The sequence below is a fragment of the Balaenoptera ricei genome, chromosome 1 (assembly GCF_028023285.1).
Source record: "Balaenoptera ricei isolate mBalRic1 chromosome 1, mBalRic1.hap2, whole genome shotgun sequence".
In the NCBI taxonomy this organism is placed as follows: domain Eukaryota; kingdom Metazoa; phylum Chordata; class Mammalia; order Artiodactyla; family Balaenopteridae; genus Balaenoptera; species Balaenoptera ricei.
Genome location: NC_082639.1, coordinates 157,910,217 through 157,935,892, shown reverse-complemented (window position 1 = coordinate 157,935,892; position 25,676 = coordinate 157,910,217). Strand labels below are relative to the sequence as shown.

Below are 25,676 nucleotides of genomic sequence, written 5' to 3'. Positions count from 1 at the left end.
TTCTCTCCTTTCTACCCCACCCACAGTAAGGAGCCAGGAAAATCCTGGTGTCTAAATGGGGCAGGAAAGAAAGTTGAAGAGGTGACATAGGAGGACAGATAAGTGATTCAGAGTGAGAAAGGGAGGAGACAGAGGGCTTAATAGATCTTGACCTTGCCTCTGTGGGGAAGGTGGAGATGTGTAGACTGTAAGTTCTAATCTCTGCTCTGACCCTGGCCAGCTGTATTAAAGAGAAAACTTCCACTGACACACACCAAAAAGGAAAAATAAGACCAAAAAATTCCTTTTGCCTCAATTTATCCCCAATCACATGAGACTTAAGCGACATATGATGTCAAAGCTTCTTTGAAAACCCGGAAGTTGAATCCATCAGCCAATCCTTGTTACCTCAGACACTGAGTATCAATACATGCCCCAAATTTAAAGCACTCTCACCCTCTGGGAGGGGAATCTCTCTAAGAGTTTCATCTGACTGATATAGTCTGGGTAAGGTGTTGTGAGGAAGCAGGGGGATGAATAAGTTGACTTCTTAAGGCCTCTTCCAGCCTAAACTTACCCCTTCCTTACTCCTCCCTCCACCCCCATCCCGCTTCTTTGGGACTAGAAGCAGGCAGGCCGCCCAGCTAGGAGTAATTGAAAGGAGCAGATGAGAGGAGAATGTGTGTCCTCCCCCACCTCCCCAGCCCCCATGGAGGCTGTTGAGAAATGAAAACTAGTCAAATTACACCCTATGGCCTCCCTACCCGTGCACAAGAGCCGGCTGGGGGTAGGCTGGCTGGGGGCAGGGGTGGGGGTGTGCAGGGGGAGAGGGAAGGGGAATCACATCTAATCCATTGTAAATGTCTTGATGTGCAGCAACAGCTTAGAGGGGGGCTCAGGTTTCTGTGGCGTTGGCTATATTTATCTCTGGTTCCATGCCAGCGGGGAGGGTTTAAATGGCACCCAGCAGTTGGCGTGAGGGGCTGCAGGAGCTTGGGGGCTGGTGGCAGGAACAAGTCTTTTCTGACCCCATGGAGCTGTATGAGACATCCCCCTACTTCTACCAGGAACCCCACTTCTATGACGGGGAAAACTACCTGCCCGTCCACCTCCAGGGCTTTGAGCCACCGGGCTATGAGCGGACTGAGCTCAGCCTGAGCCCCGAGGCCCGAGTGCCCCTCGAAGACAAGGGGCTAGGGACCCCCGAGCACTGCCCAGGCCAGTGCCTGCCGTGGGCGTGTAAGGTGTGCAAGAGGAAGTCGGTGTCTGTGGACCGGCGGCGGGCAGCCACACTGAGGGAGAAGCGCAGGCTCAAGAAGGTGAATGAGGCCTTTGAGGCCCTGAAGAGGAGCACCCTGCTCAACCCCAACCAGCGGCTGCCCAAGGTGGAGATCCTGCGCAGTGCCATCCAGTACATCGAGCGCCTGCAGGCCCTGCTCAGCTCCCTCAACCAGGAGGAGCGCGATCTCCGCTACCGAGGCGGGGGCGGACCCCAACCAGGGGTAAGTGGCCATCCCACCCACCTGCCCCAGGGGGAGGGGGGACAGGAGGCACCTGGACAGCCTTGGAGGACCCCGCGGTGGGGCTCAGTCAGATGGCTAGAGCAGGAGCCAGACAGGGTCTTAAGAGGCTGCAGGATGCCTTCCTTTGTTAGAGCTGGGCTGCCCAGCTGACTTCCTGTGTCTCTGTGTCCTTTCCAGACAAGATAAAGGCAGTGGGGAGAAGAAGCATGTGGAGGGGGATGGAACAGGACTGAAGGAGGGATCCAGGAGCAAGTCCAGAGTCAGCTGGATAAGGGGGAAGACAGGGCCTAAAAGGCAAGGCCGAGTGTACCTGAGAAGACTGCTTTGCCCCTCACCCGACCCCCTCCTGGGTATGGCTGAGCAGAGAGCAAACCCACTCGGTCTCTCATGGAACCTCAACAGGCCTGCACAAAAGTGGCCCTGGTTGGGCCAGACATTCTGCCTCCTTCACCCTTATCCCAGGGTCAAGAAAACCACAGACCCCCTTAGGCTAGGTGTCCTATGAGGGCAGAATCACCACGCCGGATGGTTGCTAGGAATGGCCCTGAAGCAGGGGCTCTGTGGCCAGAGAGAGGCATGAAAGGAGGTGATTTTGAAGATTCTGGAACAGGGGGTGGGCCAGGCTGGAGGGCTGCAGCTTGTGGCCCACCCTCCAACCCCACCACAGGTACTTCTGCCCATTGGGACTGGACAAAGAGACACCACCAAGAATGGCAGTGCCCTGACCTTGGGCCTTCGCCCTGTCTTGCAGGTGCCCAGTGAATGCAGCTCCCATAGTGCCTCCTGCAGTCCAGAGTGGGGAAGTGCACTGGAGTTTGGCCCCAACCCAGGGGGTAAGTGAGACCAGGACCCTGGTTACTTTGACTCAAATCCCACAGGCTATCTCTAAGCCCAGTTCTCCCCTCTTATCTTACTCCCTGCTCTAGTCCTCTTCCCTTGGCCTCTCTAGGGACCTTTTGAATCCAGGGCCCCAAATGGTGGGCTAGAAGGCCATGTGCCTCCCTGAAGCCTTGACCAGCTAAGGAGTTGTCTAGGCCTCCTGCAACTCCCCAGCTGGTGCCTGGTAGATGACCTTCCCCACAGAGAGGACAATGTCCCTGCCCCAAGGGTCCCTGGGAATTGCTGAGTCAGTGCTGCAAAACTGGGCCAGCAAAGGGCAGTTCTAGTCTCCCAGGATACACCATTCTGGCTCCACTTCGGAATAACTGCTTCCAAATTCTAACCCCACCAGGTGATATCAGAGAGGACACACTGGCGTTTACACACACATACGCACACACACGTGCACATAGCACTAGGAAAGGCATGGGCTGGGGAGTAGGACCCTGAGCTTTTCTCACCTATCTGTCCAGGAAAACCCGTGCCACTCCAAAGGGCTCAGCCCCTGTCTTGGGTCTTAAGACACTTATCACCCAGGTAACATCTTCCTACCTTCTCCTTACAGATCACCTGCTCACAGCTGACCCTACGGATGCCCACAATCTGCACTCCCTCACCTCCATCGTGGACAGCATCACAGTGGAGGATGTCGCTGTGGCCTTCCCAGATGAAACCATGCCCAATTGAGATTGTCTGCCAAAATGGGCAACCATGAGAGCCCCCCAAGCTGGCCACAGATGCCACCACTTCTGAAGCAGGGCTCTCCTAAGCCAGGCTGTCCTGATGCCAGGAAGCCAGTCTTGGGGCTGCCAAATGCCAGACTATCCCCCTCCTCATCCATATAAGGTTAACCCACCACCCAGAGAGGGAATGGATGCTCTCATTTAGCTAACTCCTTAGAGCAGAGAGCAGTTCTGTTTCCAGGGAGATAAAGCAGGGGACCGGAGTGCCCCCTTGTGTAAGCCCCCTGGCTCAGGGGGCAACTCAGGAGCTTCCCTTTGATCATAATGCAGCCTCCAATTCCACCCCCTGAAAAGATACACTTTGAGAGACGAAGACAGTGTCCTGACCTGGACAAACTATGCACATCTCCTGTTGTTGTCTCTTCCTATGCCAGGGTTAGGCTGGGCCTGCCCTGAATTGAGAGAAGGGAGAGGAACAATCCTCTGTTCCCAAGTCACTGGGGGGCCAAGCTTTTGCAGTGAATGCTGGGAACCTTCCAGTGGTTTTATGTTTTGTTTTGTTTTGTGTGTTGTTTGTAAAGCTGCCATCTGACCAAGGTCTCTGTGCTGAAGTTGCCAGGGACAGGTGGGGGGGGGGGCGGGTGGGCAGGGACTCCTGGGGTGATTTATTTTGTTAACTAAGCATTGTGTGGTTTTGCCATTGTTTTGTATATTTTTTTTTTTTTTTGCTAACTTATTTGGATTTCTTTTTTAAAAAATGAATAAAGACTGGGTGCTAGAAGAGTGTCTGTGATGATATAGAGGGAGGAGATGACTAACGTTATAGCTTCTCCCACCTCAGTGGTCCAGACACATGGCAGGGCCAGGGCTTGTGGAGCAGATGGGGCTCCAAAAGCGTCAGAGGCACCATGTTGCTGGTGGTCACTAGGCGCTGGGATCCCTGCTCTTTTTACCATTACAAAGGAAGCCAGGTCTGGTCCATTGGCTGAGCGAAGACAAGATTCTACAGAAATCCTTGTGGGACATGCAGGAAATTCCGTTGAGCATTCTGTTGCACTCTAATTCATAGACACTGTTCACAGTCTACTGCACTCCATCTTATATCCCAATAGGTCCATTCCCTTCCAATTAACTGAGCATGCTCATATGCCTAGCACTCAGACCACAGCCTGCAGACAGGGGTGTAGAGCTGGAATTTGTGGGTTTCCCCTCTCTAATACCTGCCTCTCCTCTGGTGCCACATTAGCAGGAGTCCTGTGAGGAAGTGGGAGGTAATTCAATCAGGGTGATTAGGGTCAGACATTCTCACTTTCTTCCAGGTCAACCAGCATGTCCCCTCACCACACCCTTCCATTCCTCCAGGCTGCAAGAGATTCTGGTCCCTGTCTACAGCTCAGAGGATGAAGGCAATTCTGCTGGGGGTAGGGGAAGGGGCTTACAAAGGAAACAAAGCTGGGGCTCTCTTCATATGGGATGCTATTTTCCAAAGACTGGCTTCCTGAGGGGGAGAAGGTGGGTGAAGAATTGAGGAGAAAGAATTTGGATAGAGATCACATAATATTAACTGAGAAGGCATCAGGAGCTAGAATTTGAATGGACTAAAGCCTTTATTAATTCCAACTGCTTCACGCTAAGTGTGTCTGATTTATTGCAAATTATAAGTTTTAGAATCATTACAGAAGTCAGGGGATTCAGAGTGTGGTATATTCCAGCCTGCATTCAATTCTTCAGGGCCCTTTATAAAACACTTAACCCAGTTTTATCAACCAGGCCCTGATGCCCATTCTGCACTTGCTCTGGGCTCAGCTGGGCCTACCACACCTGTCCTCTTGACTTGCTCCTGGAGAGGGGAGTCAACACACTGCTCCCAGAGGTTTCTCCAGAAACTCCATTTAAGCAAAAGGTGGAGTAGGCTCACAGAACTCAGGTGAGGGTGCAGAAGGGAGGGTCTCCCCCAGGGCCTGCTCATCCCAAACCAGTCAGGGCTGGGCCTGCTGGGAATCATAAACTGGCCTAATCTGTCCCCGTTTGTGGGATTTTCTTCTTGGGTTTATGTCATTGTGTTTACAGCTGTGGACAGGGAATGTTGCCTGCCATTCTAGTAAACAACAAATGTTGCCTGCCATCAAACTATCATCCACTGTAGTGGCAAGGTACTCCCCGAGGGGAATCCAGGATGGAGAAAAAACAGGAAGCATTATGTGCTTCAGATACTGGCCCTAGATTGTTAACATGCATACCTAAAGAATAATTTCAATGAGCCTGGACTCTTGCATCTTCCCATACATAGAAAAGCACTAAAATCATTAATTTGATATGCCTGTGTTTTGTGATTAGCAGTAATCTTTGACATTTGACTACATTTTTTTTCAGCAAAAACTCCAATATATCCTGGCTCCTCCCTTAACTCTTCAGAACGGTTCCTCAGAGTTATCTGAGAGGCTGTCTCCTGGGCTATAGTCCTCAGTAAGTTCCCTGAGTAAAACATATCTTGCAACTTTTAGGTTGTGCCTTTTTCTTCAGTTGACACAGTTTTACCTTCTTGGAAAGGCTGGAGAGGAATACCTAGGTCACTGCCACAACTCTTAGCTCTCCCTGGCTCACTGCCCTTGGAGATGAGGAGAGTAACATGTGTGGGTGCAACACCTTGGCTCTACAATCTATACTCACTCCCTTATTATGCACCAATAATACTGAACTACCCATTCAAGGGGGATCTTCTTCCCTCAGGTTCATTTCCTCTGCCCCTGGTACCTCCCAAGCTCCTAGGGTAGATACAAGCCGGCTGCCTTCAGTTGCCCTCCTTCTTACTGTGGGCTTGGTCTGGCCAAGAGAAAGGCACTCATCTCTACTAAGGAACTGATAGGCTCTCAGGTTGCTGGATATATTTTTTAAGTTTATTCCTCTTCAGTTATCATGTCAATTGGAATCTGAGGTTCATATTCATAATCTGTTACGAATGAACAGTTCTAAGCAATGGCTATTAAGGTCGATTGTTCCTGACCATTGTCAGGTGTAGTCATTGTCTGCTTATTTCTTTTTCAGTCTTCAAGTCCTTAAGCCTCCCACCAGGAAGAAACAATTTGCTAGAACTTCACCTGTGTGAATGGCAAACTGGAGCCCAGCCTCACTCATTATTTTCACAGAAGAAACATTTGTCATCAAAGCACAGGGACTTTCTTAAATTAACAAATGCTTGACCTTCACAACTGAATTACAGATAAGACTCCAATTAATGAGTAATGAGTGATAGTTCTTTGGGGAAATTAGCTTAAATCTGGTCTCCAGTGGAAGCACATGCAATAAATCAAAGTTAAACAAATGTTGCCTAATAACGGACTTTAGGGAATCTGCTAGAATAAAAAGATAAGATTTGAAATTGACATACCAATTGTCAGTGTGTAGAGAGGAACTTCTTGGAGTGTTTAGATAATTAGTGTGAATTGCAGAATGCTTAAAGTACTATTTGCTGCACTCCAATAAACATCCTTAGGTATCTAACTTCTCAAAGTAACCTATTTGGCAGAGTGAAAAACCTTTTTAAGTGCTGCAGGTACAGTAAGTGGTTGGACCAACTGGAGAGGGAGGTAAAGGGGGTAAAATGGAGGGTGAGAGAAGAGGAGCCCCCTCAGCTCAGGTATCTGTTTCTTGGATAAGACCCACCATGTCACGTCCCCTGGACTTGTCTGAATTCCTGGTTTCTGGGCTCCAGGCTAGGGCAGAGATGCCTGGAGGTGAGCTAAAGCTCAGAAAGAACTGAAGGCTGTGAATTGGGCTAGGATCTTGGCTAAAGAGGCACCACCTAGGCCCAAATGGGATCCCCAAACCCCACAGCGATTCTGGCTGTCCCTCACCCCCCCCCCCTCAGCCACAGGCAACCACCTGATCCAGATTCTCTGCCTCTCACTCTGCTGGACCATTCCTAAGGAAGGCAAAGGAAAGTGTTCTAGGAAAGAAACCTAGAGTCTTCTTTCTTTTTTACAAATGCTGACAGAAACATGATGTTGGGGTCTCATCTCAAATGCAGCATGTCCAATATCAAGCTCACATTTTCACATAAGCCTGTTCCCTCTACATTCCCCACCCCAGTAGATGGTAACTCTGGGAAACTAGTTTTCTTGGATTCCTTCAGATCTCACTCCTGTAGCCAGCTGGTCACCAAGGCTGGTCAACTCTACCTTTGATCATTGAGAGGGTGGGAGGGGACCCCCAGAGGCTTGTAGGCACTAGGCCAGCATCTTTCCTTGCCTGTTTGGCCTCCCTGAGTCACAAGTTGCCTTGTCTTGCTCCCATCCTGCCATCTGTGCCCATGGACTCTGCCATCCTGTATCATCAGTGGGTCAGTTAGCCTTGGAGAGGATACAAGGCTGGATGGTGGATTATGCTGCCCTCAGGGAGTTCACCATTCAGATGAACAGAAGAAACAAGGCTCCATGAAAATCACAGGAGCCAAGTACCGCATGAGTGGTACAGATGTAAGAGTTTGAGAAAGGGAGCTACGAGAAGCTTAACTTCAGGGCAGGGTCTTGGGCTCACTTAAAAGAGAAGCAAGTAATATCTGTTAAGCACTCCTGGAACTGGGCCAGAAGTTTTAACAAACATCTGTACATCTATATCTTACCAGCTGCATTGTCTCAGCTTTAGAATTTCCTGTTCTGCAAAATGGTGATGATGATACATCACAGGGTTGGGAGGATTTAATGAGCTAATACATTTAGCATGCTTAGAACAGTGCCTGGCACACAATAGTTCTCAATAATTTTTAGCTTTATTTAATAATAATCCTTATAAAACCCCTCTGAGATAAGGTTGGTTCATTTATTCATTCAAGTATATACATCTAGGGACACAGAGATCGATGAGATTGACCTAAAGGAGCTTCCCCACAGCCCAGTGGGAAACAGACAAAGAGAGGACAATGACTAGGCAGCATCACAATGTGCACAGAGTGCCAGGGGTGCAAAAGGTTGCTGGTTATCTAATTCTTCTGAGGAGAGGCAGGCAATGCCTCCCAGGTGATGCTTGAAGTGGGTCTGGAAGGTTCACAGTTGCAAAGGCAAGGAAAGAAGTATTCTGTGCTGCCTTCTGGTGATGGGCCTGGGTAGACACAACATTTCTGAGTTACGTGGACTCAAGATTGTTGGGAGGAGAGGGCACTGGAACAAGTCATGATGGCCTCTTGTCCTACACCGAGGAGTTGGACCTCAGTGGTAGCAGTGGAGCTGCTACAAAAGCGAACAGCAGTGTGATATGACTAATGGGTGTTTAGCATCAGTAACTCTTGCATCAGTATGAAAGTCTATGAGGATAGTGAAGCAGGTGTGTACAGAGGAAGAAAAAGAAATAAATCAATCCCAGCAGTCAGGACTCCTCACTCCTTTTCCTATACTCCCTTGTCACAAGTAGCTCAAACACTAACCTATCAACCCATGGTTATGTAAGTAAACAGAAGGTTACTGACTGACTACAAGTTTTATTTATTTATTTATTTATTTATTTATTTATTTTTGTCTGTGTTGGGTCTTCGGTTCGTGCGAGGGCTTTCTCTAGTTACGGCAAGTGGGGGCCACTCTTCATCGCGGTGCGGGGACCGCTCTTCATCGTGGTGCGCGGGCCTTTCACTATCGCGGCCCCTCTCGTTGCGGGGCACAGGCTCCAGACGCGCAGGCTCAGTAGTTGTGGCTCACGGGCCCAGCTGCTCCGCGGCATGTGGGATCTTCCCAGACCAGGGCTCGAACCCGTGTCCCCTGCATTAGCAGGCAGATTCTCAACCACTGCGCCACCAGGGAAGCCCTGACTACAAGTTTTAAAAACTCTGATATTTACTTTCCAGATTACAGCAGCCCTTAGGACTGTGGAATAAGCTAGATGTATCAGGTAAGCTCAAAGTTAAAAAAAAAAAAAAAAAAAAAGACCAAAGCCATTTGTATGTTGTCTCAAAACCAGGTTATTTATTGGTATGTACACACACACACTCACACTCATACACACCCATACACCCATTCCTGATGCACTGTGCCAGCAGTATGGTACTGAGAAGAGACCTGACAAGATACAGGAGGCTGGTGAGGGGGTATGGGTCACAAGTGACTCCCCAGATAAAAAGTACATTGACTGTGAGGCAAGGGATACACCAAGACAAGAGCCTTCCATCACTGTATGCATCACCTCCCTGCAATAATCCCAAGATGCCCCGAACAGACCTGGGTCCTGCCAGCTGCTGCCTTATGACATGACGAAATAAGATAGGGTTGAGTTGTAGAGGAGAGGCTGGGGCTGAATTTCCCACTATGCTAGCCTATCAGAGTTCCCTGAAGGAGTCAGATGGCCTTGTGGTCTCCAGCTTCACCAATCTTAGGAATCTGGGGTTTCTCCATAATCTTAACATCCATTAACCAGGGATAGGAGCTCTTTCTCTCCATCCAACTTATTTTCTGCTCAAGAACTCCTCCAGCTCCATTCCCAGTGGCCTGACAGACAGGAAGGGCAGGGAACAATGAGGGAGAGCAAGGGAAGTTGGATGCCTTGCCCATATCCATGGGAGCCCACCCAGCCCCACCACTGGTGGGCCTCTCCTCTACTGAAAAGCAGCAGAAACCTGTAAGCCTGGTACTGCCCCAGGCTCCAGCACTCCTTCTGGACAGGGTGCTCTGACCCATCATCCCATCTGCTAGCCTTGCCACCACTCAGAATCCAAGTCATCAGCTTGCAAACCAGCTGCTCAGCCACCTGCAGGGTGGCACTTCACTGGCTCCTCTCCAGGAAACATGCTTCAGGCACTTTTCCTCTCCTTTCACTTGGATGAAACCTTAGGTTCCATCAGCTCACCCTGAACTTGGGTCCCAAACACTTCCAGGCACCTTGGCAGGATGAGTACATGGGTTAAGAAGAGGGATTTCTTGGAAATAACATTCCTACCAAAGTGGGACCTGTATCCCTCGGCCCTGGATGCTGCCGTGCTACTGGGGAAAGCAACTGAAACTGGGCAGGTCTCAGGAATTTCTGGACAAAGCAGTCCCTGCACACCAAAAGAGCCCTGAACAAGGGGTAGTGGTTTGGGGACAAGCAGGAGAATGACAGTCTTCACCAACACTGGATTTCCTGGACCTAGGACATGATTCACTAGAGGGGAAGCTTTATTTTCTTCCTAGGAGATCAGAGGAAGGAAGCCTCAGATTACCTTTTTCTCAAACCAGACTTTAAGGTCAATGTATATACTCAATCCACCCATTAGGTATATTCTTATGGGGCTGGGATTATCAAAGAAGTGGGGCAAACGGGGACAGAAAGGGAAGGAATATTGGGAGCATAGCTGGCAGTGCAAGGTTAGCTTGATCCAGAGCCAAGATCCACACAATTCCCCCTCCCCCCAGCCCAGCAGCAGCTCTACCCTACAGTTGGGGCAGGAGGCATTCCCGCTGCCATTTGGGCTTAAGGCTACCACAGGCCATTGGCTCTCCCTCTAGCTGACCTCCCTGCACCTCTCACTGGGCAGGAGGGCTGAGTTTCCCCATCCTTATGCTTGGTGTTTGGGATTCAACTTAAACCAGGGCCTAGAATCTCCACCTTAGCCTTCCCTCTTCCCAGGTTCATCATCCTGAGGAAGAATGGGGCCTTCTACAGCCCTTCCCAGCCCCCAAGGAGGTCCTGGAGATGAGGCAGGAGCTGCAGCTATGCAGATGAGTTGGGGGAGGGATAATGGCGAGGGTGCCAAAAGCAGATGTAGACCATCTAGTACAACCAAACTAGAAACCAGAAAGCCAAATAACCCAAGCAAGGCAGTCTGAAGTGCCATTTTCGTGGAAGGGCCATCCCCAGCCCTTGACGCGTGTCCTGGTCTCTGGTGGAGTTTGCAGTCCAGACCAGCTAGATGCAGAAGAGAGAAGGTGGAGTCCATTCATCTTGGGCTGCCTTCCTCTCCCTCCCGCAGACCCACAACCTGGTTGCCTCCACAACACCAGGAAACCCAGCCACATTCCAGAGAGCCTTACAAGGGACACACGTTGGACTTGGGGTAGTGGGATGGCTAGGGGGTAGAGAGTATATTCTGAGATACGAGACTAGGAGCCGTGGAGTAAGGGGACCGAGCAGGAGGGTTAAGGGCTCTCCGAGCCTGGGAAACCAAGCAGGAGAAAGCTGGCCTTGGGGGGCTGTAGCTAGTCCCGGAAGGCGGAGAGCATGTGTCCGTAGAGATAGTGAGAGTGAGCTAAAAGAGAGAGAAAGAGACAGGCATTGCGCGGTGAGTTGGCAGTGAGTCCCTGAGAGACGGGTTGCGAGGTATCTGCGGCGTGCTTGCAAGCTCCAAGCGCCCAAGGCCAGAGAAAGCAGGAAGGGCAAGCCGGGCAGTGGGCGCGAGCAGGGCTGGAGCGGCACGGCCGGCCGGAGGCCAGGGACAGGCGCGGGGAGGCCTTGTGCGGGCGGAGGGCGGGCCGAAGAGCGCCCGTGACCAGGGCCTGGCCCACTTACCCCGAGCCACGGGCACAGCCCCGTCAGACCCGGGCCGGGAGGCGGGGTCAGCAGGAGTAGGTGCGAACCGTGGAGGTCTCCAGTCTCTGCGCCCCCGCCGTCCCGGCTGGGAGGAGTCGGCAGCCGCGGGAGAACACAGAGCGGCGGGTTAGTGCGCGCACAGCTCGCCCGTGGGGCCTTCCCGGCCGCGCCTGCCCGCGGCGGCCATTAGTTAGTGCAGCGCCGGCGCGGGAGCTGCGCGCCCGCCTCGGCCTCGCCTGAGCGCCAGCGCCCGCCCCACTCCGCCGCCCAGGCACCTAGGTCCTGCTGGGCCGCGGCCATGCCCAGCTAGCCTGCCACTCACCTTCAGGCATGATCTTCTTTGGCGGGGCCGGTGGAGGCTTCAGTGGCCCCAGCGTGGACACGCGGAAGCCTACCGGGAGCGTTTCGCGAGAGGCGCTGAGCATGGCGCTGCCGTGGTGGTCCCGTGGCCGGAAGCGTTTCCTCCAGGAGGGCGCGCGGCGGAACACCTTGTCCTCCCCCTGCACCGTGGGGACACGCAGAGGACCAGGGCTACGTTGGAACTGCCATCCTCACTCCCTGCCTGGGGTAGGATAGTCAATGCCTGGTTCTAGGGGTACCTTTCCCTTCGGAAAGAAGGGAGCAAGGTCACGTCCGCTTTCAGGCCCTCAGCTTTTCCTAGTGTAAAGTGAATGGGGCAAAGTGGATGACTGCGGGGAGCCCTTGCCACTCTGAAGTTCCCTGTCTCTAGGCGGGGTGGGGTCCCCCTGTTCGGATGTGGCATCCTGCAGTTGAACTCGGTTTCTCTGCCCACCCCAATCATCTCAAACTGGGCTTGGGATGCCCATTGACCTTTAAAGTATTCCTCCTCTCAGCCTCATCCATGGGAAGTAGTCACCAGCCAGCCTCCGTTCACTCCTCCCTGCCTTTCTGGGGCCTCCGTATGGCTGCAGCACCGGTGTGCTGAAGCAGCGCTGGGTCAGGAGTTAGGAGACCTGGCTTCCATTTTATCAATACTAGCTATGTGACCCTGAGCAAGTAACCTCTCTGAGCTTCAGTTTCCTTATCTGTAAATGTAAAATAGGACATCATCTGCCCTACATATTTCTCAGGCTGCCTATCCCTGAGGGGATCAGGGGAGAACACTAACCCATTGACAGTGATGGGTCAGGCAGATGGCCAATCAGAGGCAGGTTCCTCCAAAGGCTCCTGCTATCTGCCCTCTCACCCATGCCAGCCAAGTCTCCAAAATAACTATCTCTGCCAGAGGGCACCCAGAGCCATAACTCTACAGGATGTCCCTCTGCACAAGCCTCCCACCCCACCCTTCACAGCTTACAACCATCCTGCTTGGCAGCCATGCCTAATCCCCCTCAACACTTGTGTTCTTGGAACTGGTGCAGGTAGAGTGCTAGCAGCAGGAGTAAGAGACACTAACCCACCAGGTCTCACCTAAACAACCTCTCCCAACCCCATTAGGGTTTGTTGTTTGTGCCCTGAGTAGGCCAAATGCCCCCATCAGTTCTTAGCACCACGTATGTCTGTCATAGCATTCATCATAGCATTTTTAAATGTACTTATGAGATTATTTCATCAATTCCTTTCTCTCCCTCTCTTCCTCCCCCCACCCTACCCCTTTCAAATTCTATGCTTCATGGGACAGAGATTTTGATCCTTTTTGTTCCAACCAATATATCCGCAGACCTGAGTAGTGCCTGGGAACACAGTAGGCACTCAATAAATATTTGCTAAATGGCAGCTGGCTCCCTATGCAGGCATCCCATCCCTGAGTTTATCAGTAACTTTCCTCATCATTTCTGTCTTCGCCATGATCCTATCTTTAACCTAATCTAGAGACCCTTCTCTTCTGCACGCTCTCTCTCTCTCCATTTCTATCTTCAGCCAACCCTAAGAACTTGTTTCTGTTTTTCTCCCCTGTCCCCTAATAGTCAGATGTTCTTTGTGTTCCTCATCTCCTCATTTCCCTTGAGTCCTGACATCCATGCATGGGAGAACTGGATATAGCCCTCCAGGGCCTTGAAGCTTGAGAGGGGAAACTGAGAACCAGAATTGTCAAAGGAAACCGTTGCAAGAGACAGCTCAAGGTTGCTGATGATGTGCTGGACGGCTGGACAGGAGGCAGTCTCTTGGATCTCCAACCTCCCACCTGCCACTCCCCCCACCCCCAAATCTCACCTTATTCCTAGGACCTGGCCTTCTACTTAAGCTTCCTTTTAAAGAATCAGTTCTCTCCAGCCCCACACCTAGCTGCATCCCAGAAAGCCCACTGCATTGCCAAGATGATATCACCTACTCAGTAACTCCACCCCAGTGCCTGAAGCCTGATAGGCCAGCTATCTCCACTTTTAGGAGGCAGCAGGAGGTAGGAAAAAGAACACAGGAATCAGATATACTTTTGCTCCAGTCTGGCTCTGCCACATGTCAGCCTGTGACTGCAGGTAAGTTATCTGTGACAGCAAGTAAGTTACCTCTTTGAGCTTCAATTCCTCATCTGTAAGATGGCATGATAACCTGTCTCACATGATGATTGTTAGCATAAAATAAGATGTCTGTCCTCACTGCACCACCATGCCTTGCCCAATGCCTGGCCCAGAGTAGGCATTCAAAGAATATTTTTGTAAGGATTGAAGGAGTAAAGAGTTTTCTAAATTAGAAAGCACCATTCAAAGATATATGGGAAAGCTGTATCAAAGAAAGCTTAAAACCTAGTGTGTGGGGAATAAGTAGGAGGGTCCACCTTGCAGGGGCATTGGGAAGATTCAGATCTCAGAGTGGAGACATCTGGTGGGGTCTGGCAGTTTCTCTCCTTGACTGGAATACACACACACACATATACATATGTAATATGTATGTAATATATGTGTGTGTGTGTGTGTAAATAACACAATCCAAATTTCAAGGTACCTCTGTGAAGAAAACACCCCTCCACAAATTCTGTATGTTTCTGAGTGTGTCCTACCTACCGAGGTGCAGTAGTCATTCCACAAAGGTGGGTTTTAGCCCTGTTAAACCCAACTAAGAAGAGACTAATTGATAAGTAGATAACACTAATGGTGTCCCACAAGGAGGCCCAGAAGTCTAAACAGAGGCATTGGTAGGGGTAGGGGTGCTGCAGAGAAAATGGGGATCAGAAACAGATCTGACTGAAGATGGAGAAGCTAAAAATAAACAGTCTGGGCTCTTTTTTAACTTGGTTGGAACCAAGGCAGCTAAGGCAAACCTGACAGCGAAGGCAGGCAAGGTTAATGGTAGGAAAGTGAGTAGGGAGGAGGGAGGGGAGAGGAGGCAGGGGCTGGGGAGGGGGCTGTGCCCTCAGGAAACACGTATGTTTTAGGAGGCATCTCTAACAGTTCTGGCATTATGGCCAGAACTTTGGAGTCTTCCAAGACATAGTCCAACCTAAACTCAAGGAGAAGGCCTGATGAAACCCAGTTGGAAGGGACTGTTTCTTCAGTGACCTGGGGCGTAAGAGTAAATCTAGAAAGGAAGCTGGGATGATAGAAGCCTGAGCCATGTGTTTAGCTGTGTCAAACTGCACTGAGGAACGTGTGAGCAAACCTGTCATTTAATGACCTCAGAATAATGTCTACCTCCAAACAACCACACTATTGGATGGGTGGGAAACTTAGCAGGCTGGAGATATGCTGTGCTCACAGCACTGAAGAGAGGGTGTCTAAGAGATAAAGAAAAAGGTATGATCCCAAAGAGATGACCTTTGGGGGAAACCTCTGATCCTGTGTGGTTAGGAGATTTGGGGCACAGAGTTGGAAGAGGCTAGAGGTACCCAGAAGGAGTGTCATAGAGACTTCTCCAGGCCTATTGCTAGGCCTGTCCCTGCCTCCCCAACCCCCTGATATCATCCCCATCCTCTATGGCTCTCCTCCCTTAGGCCACCCCACCAATCATTAGCCCAAGGAAAGCAGAACTCATGAACTCCAACAAACCAACAGTGACCAGATCCTCAAGGCCCCCAGTTCACAGCCAGGTACTCACATCATCCAGCTTCCGGTCTGTGCCCAAGGCCAACAGGTTGTTGAACTCTCTCTCCATCACCTGGCGTGCCTGGAGTCCACAGGGTGAAAGAGGGAGAGAAGGGAGGCGCTATGGTTAATGACCTCTAATGCCATCTTTCACCTGTTTCCTAGGGGGTCCAAGGGCAGAGATGGGGTTTTCAGTGCATTTAACCCATTAGCCCTTGATGCCACTCCTTTGAGCTAACCTTGGTGTCCTCTGAGAAGTCAAAATGTTAACCTTACGATTTTTTTCATATGGAGCAAATTAGAAAACTATAATTTTTTAAAAAGTAGGATCATAGAACACGTGGATGGACAGACTTCACCTACTGGGGAAAAAACCCCCACAGTTTGTCTCTATAGGGGAATATCATGCCATACGATCTTTCTGGAGGGGTAAATAAGCATGTAGACCATGGACAATGAAGATTTAACTTATTTAGATTATATAAATGTATTTTATAAAGTTCCACATCAAAAATTTAACTTAGGAAAACTGCTCAGTCATGGATATTGGTGGCCCTTGGGCTGAGTGGGGCATAAAGGCCTTCTCTAGGCCTCCCAGCTATTTCTCACTAGGAGATTTGAGAAATCCCAGAAACAAGAAAATTTTCAAAACTACCACCAGATATTCTGAACCATTTTTTTAAAATTTATTTATTTATTTATTTACGGCTGTGTTGGGTCTTTGTTTCTGTGCGAGGGCTTTCTCTAGTTGTGGCAAGCGGGGGCCACTCTTCATGGCGGTGCGTGGGCCTCTCACTATCACGGCCTCTCTTGTTTCGGAGCACAGGCTCCAGACACGCAGGCTCAGTAATTGTGGCTCACGGGCCCAGTTGCTCCGCAGCATGTGGGATCCTCCCAGACCAGGGCTCGAATCCGCGTCCCCTGCATTGGCAGGCAGACTCTCAACCACTGCGCCACCAGGGAAGCCCTTCTGAACCATTTTTAATGAAGGATTCCATATTGGGTCAGATCCTACTTCCCCTAATAGCTAAGCTAAATGAATGGGTCAGAAAAATAAGATTGGTTAGAGAGCAACAGACAGTAGCCCTGCTACTGTTTACAGATGTACTGCTGTCCACAAATGTATTTAGAGATAGGAAATGAGAGAAAAACAAGCCCATTTCTGGGTAGATAATATTAACCATAGAATTCTGTGGGGACAGTCTTTGTTGGTATTGGGAACATAATATTTTTTAAGTGACCAGAAAGGAGAAGCATAGTTAATTTTCAAGTATCCAGATGACACTGTTCCTCTGGGTAGTGAAAGGTGACTATGACATTTACAAACTTCAGAAACATTTCACAAAGTTGTATGAGTGGGCAAGAAAGCAGCTGCTGGGGTTGGAGATTGGCAAGCATAGAAAAATTGCATTGGGATTTCCCTGGTGGCGCAGTGGTTAAGAATCTGCCTGCCAACGCAGGGGACATGGGTTCAGTCTCTGGTCCGGGAAGATCCCACATGCCGTGGAGCAACTGAGCCCGTGTGCCACAACTACTGAGCCTGCACTCTAGAGCCCACGAGCCACAATTACTGAGCCCGCGTGCCACGCAGCCATAAATAAATAAATAAATACAATTAGAAATGACTCCTTGATTAAAAAAAGAAAAATTGCAGCTAGGGGGAAATCTCAGCTCTTCCTAGAGAATGAGGGGAATCTGTGCTATCCATTCTGACTGGTTGGGATGGGTCATTGCAAAGAGACTGTAGGACGCCCTGGCCCTGTGTGCTGCCATCACCCCTAAAAGGCCAACACTCCACCCAAAATTATAAGACAATTCAGCCCTATCCTCACACAAGTGAAAACTCGTCTGCTCCCAGAATAGCTTGTGCAGCTCTGGTGGCTGAATTTCAAGAGATCTGACAGCTGCAAACAGTCCAGACAAGGGCAGCTAAAATGATCAGGGCATGGAGACAAGTCTATATGAGGAAAGGCTAAAAGAATTAAGACCACTCTGTCTGGAGAGACAAAGGCTTGGACCCAGAGGCAACACAATCAGAGTTTATGAAATCACAGAAGGTGAGAAATAGTCAAATACAAATACCCATACTAAATCGTAGACAATTAGGATGAGGCAATTCTCTTCCCCGGGGGAGCCCACTGTGGGTACATTTAGGACAAATAAAATTAGGAAGTACTTTACACAACAGGTAGTAATTCTAGAGTCCATTACCCACAGGAAGTTAAAAAAGCCAAACATATAAATAGGTTCAAGAGAATTTATATATATTCTTAGATGACAGCTCCATAATAATTATCAAATGTAATGGAAGGAGATGTCTAATCTTTTGAGCTGTTGACAGGGAGACAAAGCCCTGACATGGAGAAGCCCTGGGCTGTGTTATTTGGTATATTTAGCTTTCTAAAACCTAGGGACCCAGGAACAGATCCCCGGGGGTGGGGAACAAAGGGGATATGGGTTCTCTGGTCCTTGTGGGCCCCAGGGCTAGTTTTCTTCTATGAATAGTCAGGTCAGAGAAGCAAGTAGAGGAAAAGTGTCAGCTGTAAAGATGGGGCTGGGAGGAGATGGGGGTGCCCACTGCAGTGTGGGGATTAACACAGTATTCCAGGCCTGTGCTGAATGTGCTCTGTATGTGAAGGGCACTTGTTTCCTGGGGACTTGGTTATGCATAGGGACCACTTGGAGGTTTGAGGACATTTGTGATCCCCTCTAGAACAGGCCTCCAAAAAGCCCTCCCACCAATCCATAAACTTGCGCATATCAGAGGGAGAGAGAGCAAGATTGAGACTGATGACCAAGATCAGACTGATTGAGACTTACAGCCTACCTGGGTATTCTGCGTGGGTATCTGGAGGACCAGGGCCAACGCATTGTGGTCGAAGTTCTCGTCCAGGGCCAGCAGAGCACCATGCACACCACTCTCATGCAGGTTTCCTGCATAGTCCCGGAGCCCAATAGACTGGACCCAATGAACCACCTGGTCGTTGGTCCAGACCAGCACATCTGGAGGGCAGAGGAAGAAAAGGAGTAGAAAGAGACAGGTTTGGCCAAGGCCCCTCCAGGGACAGAAGTAGAGGTCCCTAGACCCAGAGACCCAGTCCACCCTGTTCTCTTGGCTCCTACCCACCCCTACCCACCTCAACTTTCCACATCTTCTTTCTGTCCTCCCTGGCACCTGGGCTCTTGGAGAACCAGCCCCATACCACTCCATTCTTGCCACTGCAAGACTCAGGGTCAGGCTAATAGGCTTTCTCCCCAGAGCCCCTGTACCAGTCATCCCCTGCCCCCAGGCGGGAATGGCCCTCTTCTTATTCTTTCTACCTTCAAGGTCTCTTCTAAGACTTGCCTTTCTTTCCTGTCCAGCCCCACCCAGATCACCAAGTTCCATGAGCACTTTCTCACACCAGTCTATAGCATTATCCCAAGGGGATCATTGCATTTGTCTAGTTGGTGGCCATTGTCTAATGTGTTGGGGAGGGGGATGTTGCAGCTGATTGGGCAGGGGCTATTTTTCCTCCACCAGATGGCAGCATCCTTTGGGCATGGATTGTGTCTCCCTCATCAGACTGGGAGCTCCCTGCTCCCTAAGGGCTGTGTCTTCCCTCTTAGATTTGGAGCTTCCCTGTGGCACAGAATGCCTCTCCTCCCTTCACTCAGCCCAAGGCAGGGATCAGTGAGGCAGGTCCCTGCTCCCCCAAGGCCACTCCCACCACAACTTTCAGAGGAGGCTCCATTGAGCCTGACAAGCTTACCCTTGATCTCATGCTGGCTTTCTTCCCGCCTCTTCTCCAGCTCCTTCCGGTCATAATTCAGCCTCTTCAGACACATGATGCCATACTGAAGACTGGTTCTGCAGGGACACAGCCCCCCTGAGCCAGAGCCTCAGTGGGGCCACGTTTCTACCACATCTGCCCCATATCCAGCACCAACCACAGCCCATCAAGACCTATATCCTCCAGCACAGAGACATCCCAGCCTGCTCCTTCTCCTCCTTCCTCCAGGGCTTAGACATAATCCATCCCAAGGCCACTTCCCTCTCTCTGCCTACCCCAAGTCCTCCCCCTCAGCCAGGGTGTGGGCCTGATTGACAAAGGAAAGTTCTTTGAATGATAGCAACATGTCCCTCCCTCTCCAGGCACTGGAATGACAAAGAACCCTACAGATATTCTTTCATGTGCCCATTTCACTCAGAGTCATTACAATGGCCTACAATGTGATAAATGATCTGCCCCTATACTGATAGCCCTGCTGTTCCTCAAACGTGGCAGGAATGCTTGGCCTATGTGCCTTGGGGCCTTTGCAGTGGCTGCTCCTTCTGCCTGGAACACACCCCCTCCCTGCCCCCCAGTCTGCTACGTGGCTTACCCCCTTGTCTCCTTTAAGTTTTTGCTCAAATGTTATATTTTAAATTCAGTAGTTACCTTGTCCACCTGATTTAAAACTGCAACATCACCAGCACCACCAATCCCCCTTACGCTGGTCTAATTTTTTTTTCTACCACCTTTTATCTATTAACATTCTATATATTTATAATTCCTTGTTTGTCTCTCCCAGTTACAATGTAAGCTCCACGAGGGCAAGGAGGTTTGTTTTGTTCACTGATGTATCTCAAACCCCTAGGATGGTGCCTGACACATTCCACAAATGTAAACACCATAAATGCTAAATGAATGATGTGAAATAATTCACATAAAGTACTAAAAGTACTTTAAACTGTACCAGGTGCATAGTAAGCACTCAATAAATAATTACTAAGCCAGGCCACGAACCAAAGAATCTGTAGGTTAGAAGGGACCCCACACACTATCAGTCCAAGCTCCCCCCCACCTAATGCAGGAGTCACCTCTGTAACATCCTTTTGAGTATTATGAACACCTGTGCCTAAACACCTCTGGTGACAGGGAACTCACTACCTCTTGATGCAGCTCATTCCATCTTGGGCAGCTTTCCCTGTAGTGTTCTTCTTTAAACTTGAACACTACTCTGTCATTCAGCCTCTCTGGGTTTTGTCATCTACAAAGTGGAGGAATAGAATAGAAGGTCTCTCCCAATTCCAAATACTTTTGACTCTATCATTGAGGCCATTGCTTTGTGAGATTAAATTATGCTTGATTGCTCCCTACTTCTCTCCCCTCAGTTCTACCCAGGTAGCCCATCTGCCTAGAACAAACCCTTATAGCTCAGAGACACCACTTCTAAGGGATCTGGCTCAAGGCCACTGGTTTAAGCCTTGGTCCCCTGGAGGGGGCAGATGCACACATACCTCCTAAATGGAAATGCCTCTAATTTCAATCTCACTTACTATAATTTTCAGTTCAGTTCCTATGACTTTCAAAGCTGTTGCACAGCTTAGCAAAAATATAAAGGCCTTAAAGTCAGATCCACCTGGATCTGAATGCCAGCTGTGCCACTTCCCAGTTGAGTGGCACTCAGCATATGTGAGATGGGGGTCATACCTCTCCTGCAGAGTTACTGTGAGCATTAAAGGTGACCCTGTATGAAAGGGCTTAGACCAGCTCTTGAACATCAGAGGCATTCAGTAATGGTACCACTTTTGGGAGGACATTACTAATTATTGTGTGTGCTTTTTCTCCTGTCAAAATAGGAGATTCTCATGGAAACCTGCTCAATAGAACACTATGGTCTAAGGAAAAGAGCTCTGAGTTGGGTGTCAAGAAAGAAGGATGCTGGCCCCATTCTGTAACCACTTGGCTGAGTGACCTGGTGACACTCAATCTCTATTGGACTTGTTTTCCCCATCTGTGAAAGGAGAGTCTTTAAATAACTCTTTCTCATCGTTAAAGAAGTATGATTTAAAAGAATTTTTAAAGATATAAGAACATGCTTATGAAATATTAAGTGGAAAAAAAGCAGTTATATACCTAATTGAGGTAAGGAATGTGGAAATGTTTTAGAAACTGTGAAGTACCCAAGATTTAGAGCTAAATCTGGAACGGTGTGTATAGGCTGAGAGTCTCTCATGGGCAAAGGGTCGGGGGAGGACTTCCATAATGCTGTATAGGGTTGGGCTGCCTGATCCTCTAGCAACCGAGGCACATCTCAGCTTGGTGGGGAATGGCCCTTCTCTCCCCAGCCCTATCAATCACTGAGGGAACAGGTGCAGCTAGGCCTGGCAGCCTCCCAGATTGACAGAAACAAAAGATTCCCTTTCAGCCCCGGTGGTGAGGGAGGGGTGGTGCTCAGCACAGACACAGCTGGGGGTTCCAGCATAGGCGGCTCTGCAATATGGTGGCAAGAGAACTGGATTTCAGTCAGGAGACTTGCATTTTGCTAGCATCCCTGAGTGACCTCGGGCCGCTGCTCCTTCCCATGCCTCAGTTTCCTCACCCATAAAATATGGAGGCTAACTAGATCCCTTCCAAATATAACTTTCTGTTGTTTATGAGTTGGAGAGACCAAGGGACACCTGCAGAGCCCTAAAAGAACCTTGAAAAGCCACACACTCCTAACTCCACCCTTTGTCACATTAACTACTCAAGATAAAAGACCTGGCTCAAATAGCAGCCTGTGTGATTTGAAGTTGGATGTTAAAAAGGACTTCCTAAAAACCGTCAACTCCTGGAACCATTACCAAAAACCTATGTCTTAGGAGGGCTGCCTCCCTAGCTCCAGCTGGTTGTTTCCATGCTGGGATGTGCCCATAGAGCTTTCTCTTTTTCAAGAGAAGCCAGACATCCAGAATTTTGTTTAACATTTCCTAGTGTTTAAATATTGGCAGCTACGGTCATAATTTTAAAAATACAATGTAGGCCAAACAAATTACATGTGTGAGCCAAATTCTGCCCTCAGGCTACCAGTTTGTGACCTCCACTGCAGATACTTTTGCACAGAAGATCTTTTCAACAAAGAGGAGGAGAACACTGGATGACTTCCTGTACAAAAGGATGTGTGTTTAAAACTGAGAGGCTCAGATCTGGGATGTTGGCAGGGCAAGCATCCAGAAAGAACTTTCCTCTCATCTTGTAAGGAATTAGACACCTAAAATAGATGCTGGGTTCAGTGTGAGTCTTCTCAGGGTAAATGTAGAGAATTCAGCAAGCTCAATGACAAGAAATAAAATTCATATCTAGGGGGAAAATTTTCCAAATGAAGCTAAAGAGAAATGACTGTGTCTTAAGGGTTGGAGGTGAGAGGACTAAACCCTCAAACTGCAGGGGAGACAAAGATTTGGCTTTCCCCAAAGGGAGACCTGTTACCACCCAGAACAGGCAAAGAAAGAGATGGAAGCACCTCTATTCTTGGAGACAGACCCCCAGAGTTGGGGGAGACCTGTGTAGGGAGGTGGCCCTGGGTTCCAGCCTGGCTCACCGGTGGAAGCTGTCCACCATCTTCAGATGGACCCGCAGGTCCTTCTTGGTGAGGTGATCCAGCATGCGAGCGTCCACAAGGCACTCCATGAAGTAGCTGCGGTACTGGGGGAGCCCCAGGCTGGGCAGCCACTGGTTCCCAATCCACTCGTGGTTCATGTCCCCATAGGCCAGGGTCTGGAGAACAAGATGGAGGAGGCTGGGGGCAAAGGCAGTGCCAGCAGGTTGCAGCTAGCAGTTCAATAAAATTTCAGCTTACTTTCACTGAGGGGCTGGTAGAGGCGGGAGGTGGGGATTTTAAATGGAGCTTTTTAAGATCCTGAAATGATATATTCCCACTCACTTATCAGTTATCTACACTAATGAACAGAAGCAACTACCTAGGCAGCAAATCATAGGAAATCCTTCCCATCGACTCTGAAATGCATTTGTGGTGCTGTAAGGCAGACTTGCCTTCCTGATTTTCAGTCAGCCTCAAGCCTGCTGAGCCCAGGGGATAGGCTGCATTACAGAGGGCGTGCAGAGTGACAAAGAAAGCCAGTCTCACTTGGGAAACTGGCCTCACACGGTCCACAGGGAGTTACGTTTGGCTAAAGATATAAAAAAATGAAGTAAGGTGAACTGCACCTGCCAGCACTCTTCTCTAAGGCTTGGTTGTCTCTCCAGAGATTCCCTAGGTCCTTCGTGTGCCGCCTCCCCACCCCACCACAGACCGTGTGCCCCACCTCCCACCCGGTCTGGTTCTGAGAGGCCTGCTCCACTTAGTCATTGCCTCCTGCCTTGAGGGCAGGGACCTCCCTAACCATCTATCCTTAGAATGAATTTTAATGGTAACCCTCCATCACTCTCTTTCCTTACCCAACTTGATTTTTTTAGAATTGAAAATTTTATTTTGTTATCTTTTAAAATAAAACGATTGATACATATAAAACATATGTAGCGTATGTTCATTACTAAGCATAAAAACGAAGTTAACATCCTTGGACACCATCCATGTTATCCACACTGTTGCATCCATCTTTATGTTCTTCTTCCCCATCTTATGCCCTACTGCCCCTCTAGAGGTAACCACCATGCTGAGTTTTCTGTCCATGATGCCCCTGCTTGAAAAAATGTTCTTATAGTCACCAAGGTATATTTCTCTAAATAATATGATTAAATTTGCTTGTTTTTGAGTTTTAATAGAAAATCTTTTGGGACTTACACTTTTCACTTTACACTATATGTCTGAGTCATCCATTCCCTTTGCTAAATAGTGTTTTACTGTGAGAATATACTATAACTGATCTGTCCAGTCTCCTGTTGATGGGGTTGCCCAACAAGTATAAACAGTGCTACATGCTTCATTTTTATTCGTGGCACTTACATCTATCTGATATATTGTCCATTTATTTGTTTGTTTACTGTCTGTTTCTCCCCTAGAATATAAGCCCCATGAGGGCTAAGTTTGCTCACTTCTGTATCCAGAGGGCATAGAAAGGCCTAACACCTAGCAGCTGCTCAATAAATCCTTGCTCACCAAGTGAATGAATGAAAGCCCTTTGCTCAGCTCACCAGGGGTACCCCTGAGAGGGACAGGAAGAGGAAGAGGATTCATACTAATCTAAGTCTCATTACTCCTGGGAAGAGGGTCGAACTGAGGGGAAGAGGGTCGAACTGAGGGGAAGAGGCAGGCATGCTGGGGGCACAGCCCTCCAAGGCTCCTCACCTGCCATAGTGAAAAACCAGAAGTAGCTAAAGGGGAATGAAGAAGGATGGAGGCGGGTGGCTTCAGTGGAGGAGAGAACCTGTGCCCAGGGACAGGTGAAGAGGGACCTAAAAGACTGGGGCTCAGAGAGTCCTGCAGGGGAGCGAACCTGCTGGGAGAACACTACCCCAAACTGCTGAGAGTTGGTTCTGGACAAGAGGAGGGGGTCTTACCTGAGCCCAGCTGCCCTCCTCACTGTCCTAGGAATGAGTGCAGCATGTCAGGGGGAAACAGGCAAAGTCAAGAAACCTGGCAGCCTCCACCCAAGGTCCCATCAAGAAGGAGGAGCAGACACCCCAGTAGCTGGATGGGTGACTAGGGAAAGCTTGTTGGAAAGGTTAAGAGAGCACAGAAGGCTGGTGCACGTGCCTGTGTTTGCAGTGAGGGGGGATCAAATGTGTGTGTGGCAGAAACACAGTCAGGCAAGGTGCCAGGTCCTCCCAACCCTCCCTGTTCCTCCACCAAGGATCAAGCACAAGGGTAAGGACTCTGTGGCTTCATGCTGATAGCAGGGCAAAATCCTCCCAAGCCCTGCTCTTCTTTACTGGAGTATACCAGTAGCCCAGGGTGAACTTGTGACCCCCGGAATAGACCACCCCCCCACACACAAAAACTGTTTCCATTCTCACTTCTTTCCCACCAACCCACCACCCTGAGAACAGAACTCCATCACACATCAGGGATACCAATCTCGTATTAGATCAGCTACAAGCCCCTTTGACTTCCCACAACCTTTCCCTCATCCTCATGCAAGTCATCAGCCCTAACCCCAGGCCCAGGGCCCAGGGCCAGACTCACTGTTTTAGTGGATGTTGCCAGAGTTTCCATCTCTTCATGGGTGACCCAGACATTCCCAGAAGACTGTAGGCAGAGAGGAGACCTAGCTGATCCTGCGTGTGAGCTCCTAGGCTCCCCATCAGGCTGGGAGCCCTAAGGACAAGACATAGCTCCCTTCCCCTGAGTCTTCCCACAGGCCCAGCCCAGAATTCTGCACATTGTCTAGCTCTGAGCGACTCTGTTTTATTACTGTATCTGCACTGCTTCGCACAGTGCCTGGCACATAGAAGTAC

The 25,676-nt window shown here is 49.5% G+C and overlaps 2 protein-coding genes across 6 annotated transcripts in view; one reads left to right on the top strand and one right to left on the bottom strand.

Annotated features, from left to right (window-relative positions):
- Window positions 1-950: 950 nt before the first annotated feature.
- On the top strand, window positions 951-3,689 carry MYOG (myogenin). Its single transcript, XM_059904505.1, has 3 exons — window positions 951-1,481; window positions 2,254-2,335; window positions 2,947-3,689. The coding sequence occupies exons 1-3, from the start codon at window positions 1,011-1,013 to the stop codon at window positions 3,066-3,068; spliced, it is 675 nt and encodes a 224-aa protein (XP_059760488.1). The 5' UTR covers window positions 951-1,010; the 3' UTR covers window positions 3,069-3,689.
- A 5,298-nt stretch (window positions 3,690-8,987) lies between these two features.
- PPFIA4 (PTPRF interacting protein alpha 4) overlaps window positions 8,988-25,676 on the bottom strand; it is a 47,843-nt gene continuing 31,154 nt past the window's right edge. For 3 of the 5 annotated variants that reach the window (XM_059939283.1, XM_059939294.1, XM_059939305.1), the window contains 8 exons: window positions 25,405-25,467; window positions 24,780-24,806; window positions 22,861-23,036; window positions 19,284-19,381; window positions 18,359-18,534; window positions 15,545-15,613; window positions 11,874-12,051; window positions 8,988-11,270 (listed from right to left, as the gene is read on the bottom strand). In XM_059939283.1, coding sequence (XP_059795266.1) covers window positions 11,221-11,270; window positions 11,874-12,051; window positions 15,545-15,613; window positions 18,359-18,534; window positions 19,284-19,381; window positions 22,861-23,036; window positions 24,780-24,806; window positions 25,405-25,467 — 837 coding nt within the window. In that variant the 3' untranslated portion in view covers window positions 8,988-11,220. Of the gene's footprint in view, window positions 11,271-11,873; window positions 12,052-15,544; window positions 15,614-18,358; window positions 18,535-19,283; window positions 19,382-20,516; window positions 20,545-22,860; window positions 23,037-24,779; window positions 24,807-25,404; window positions 25,468-25,676 lie in introns of those variants that run through there. The other 2 variants (XM_059939317.1, XM_059939323.1) reach the window with 2 other exon arrangements.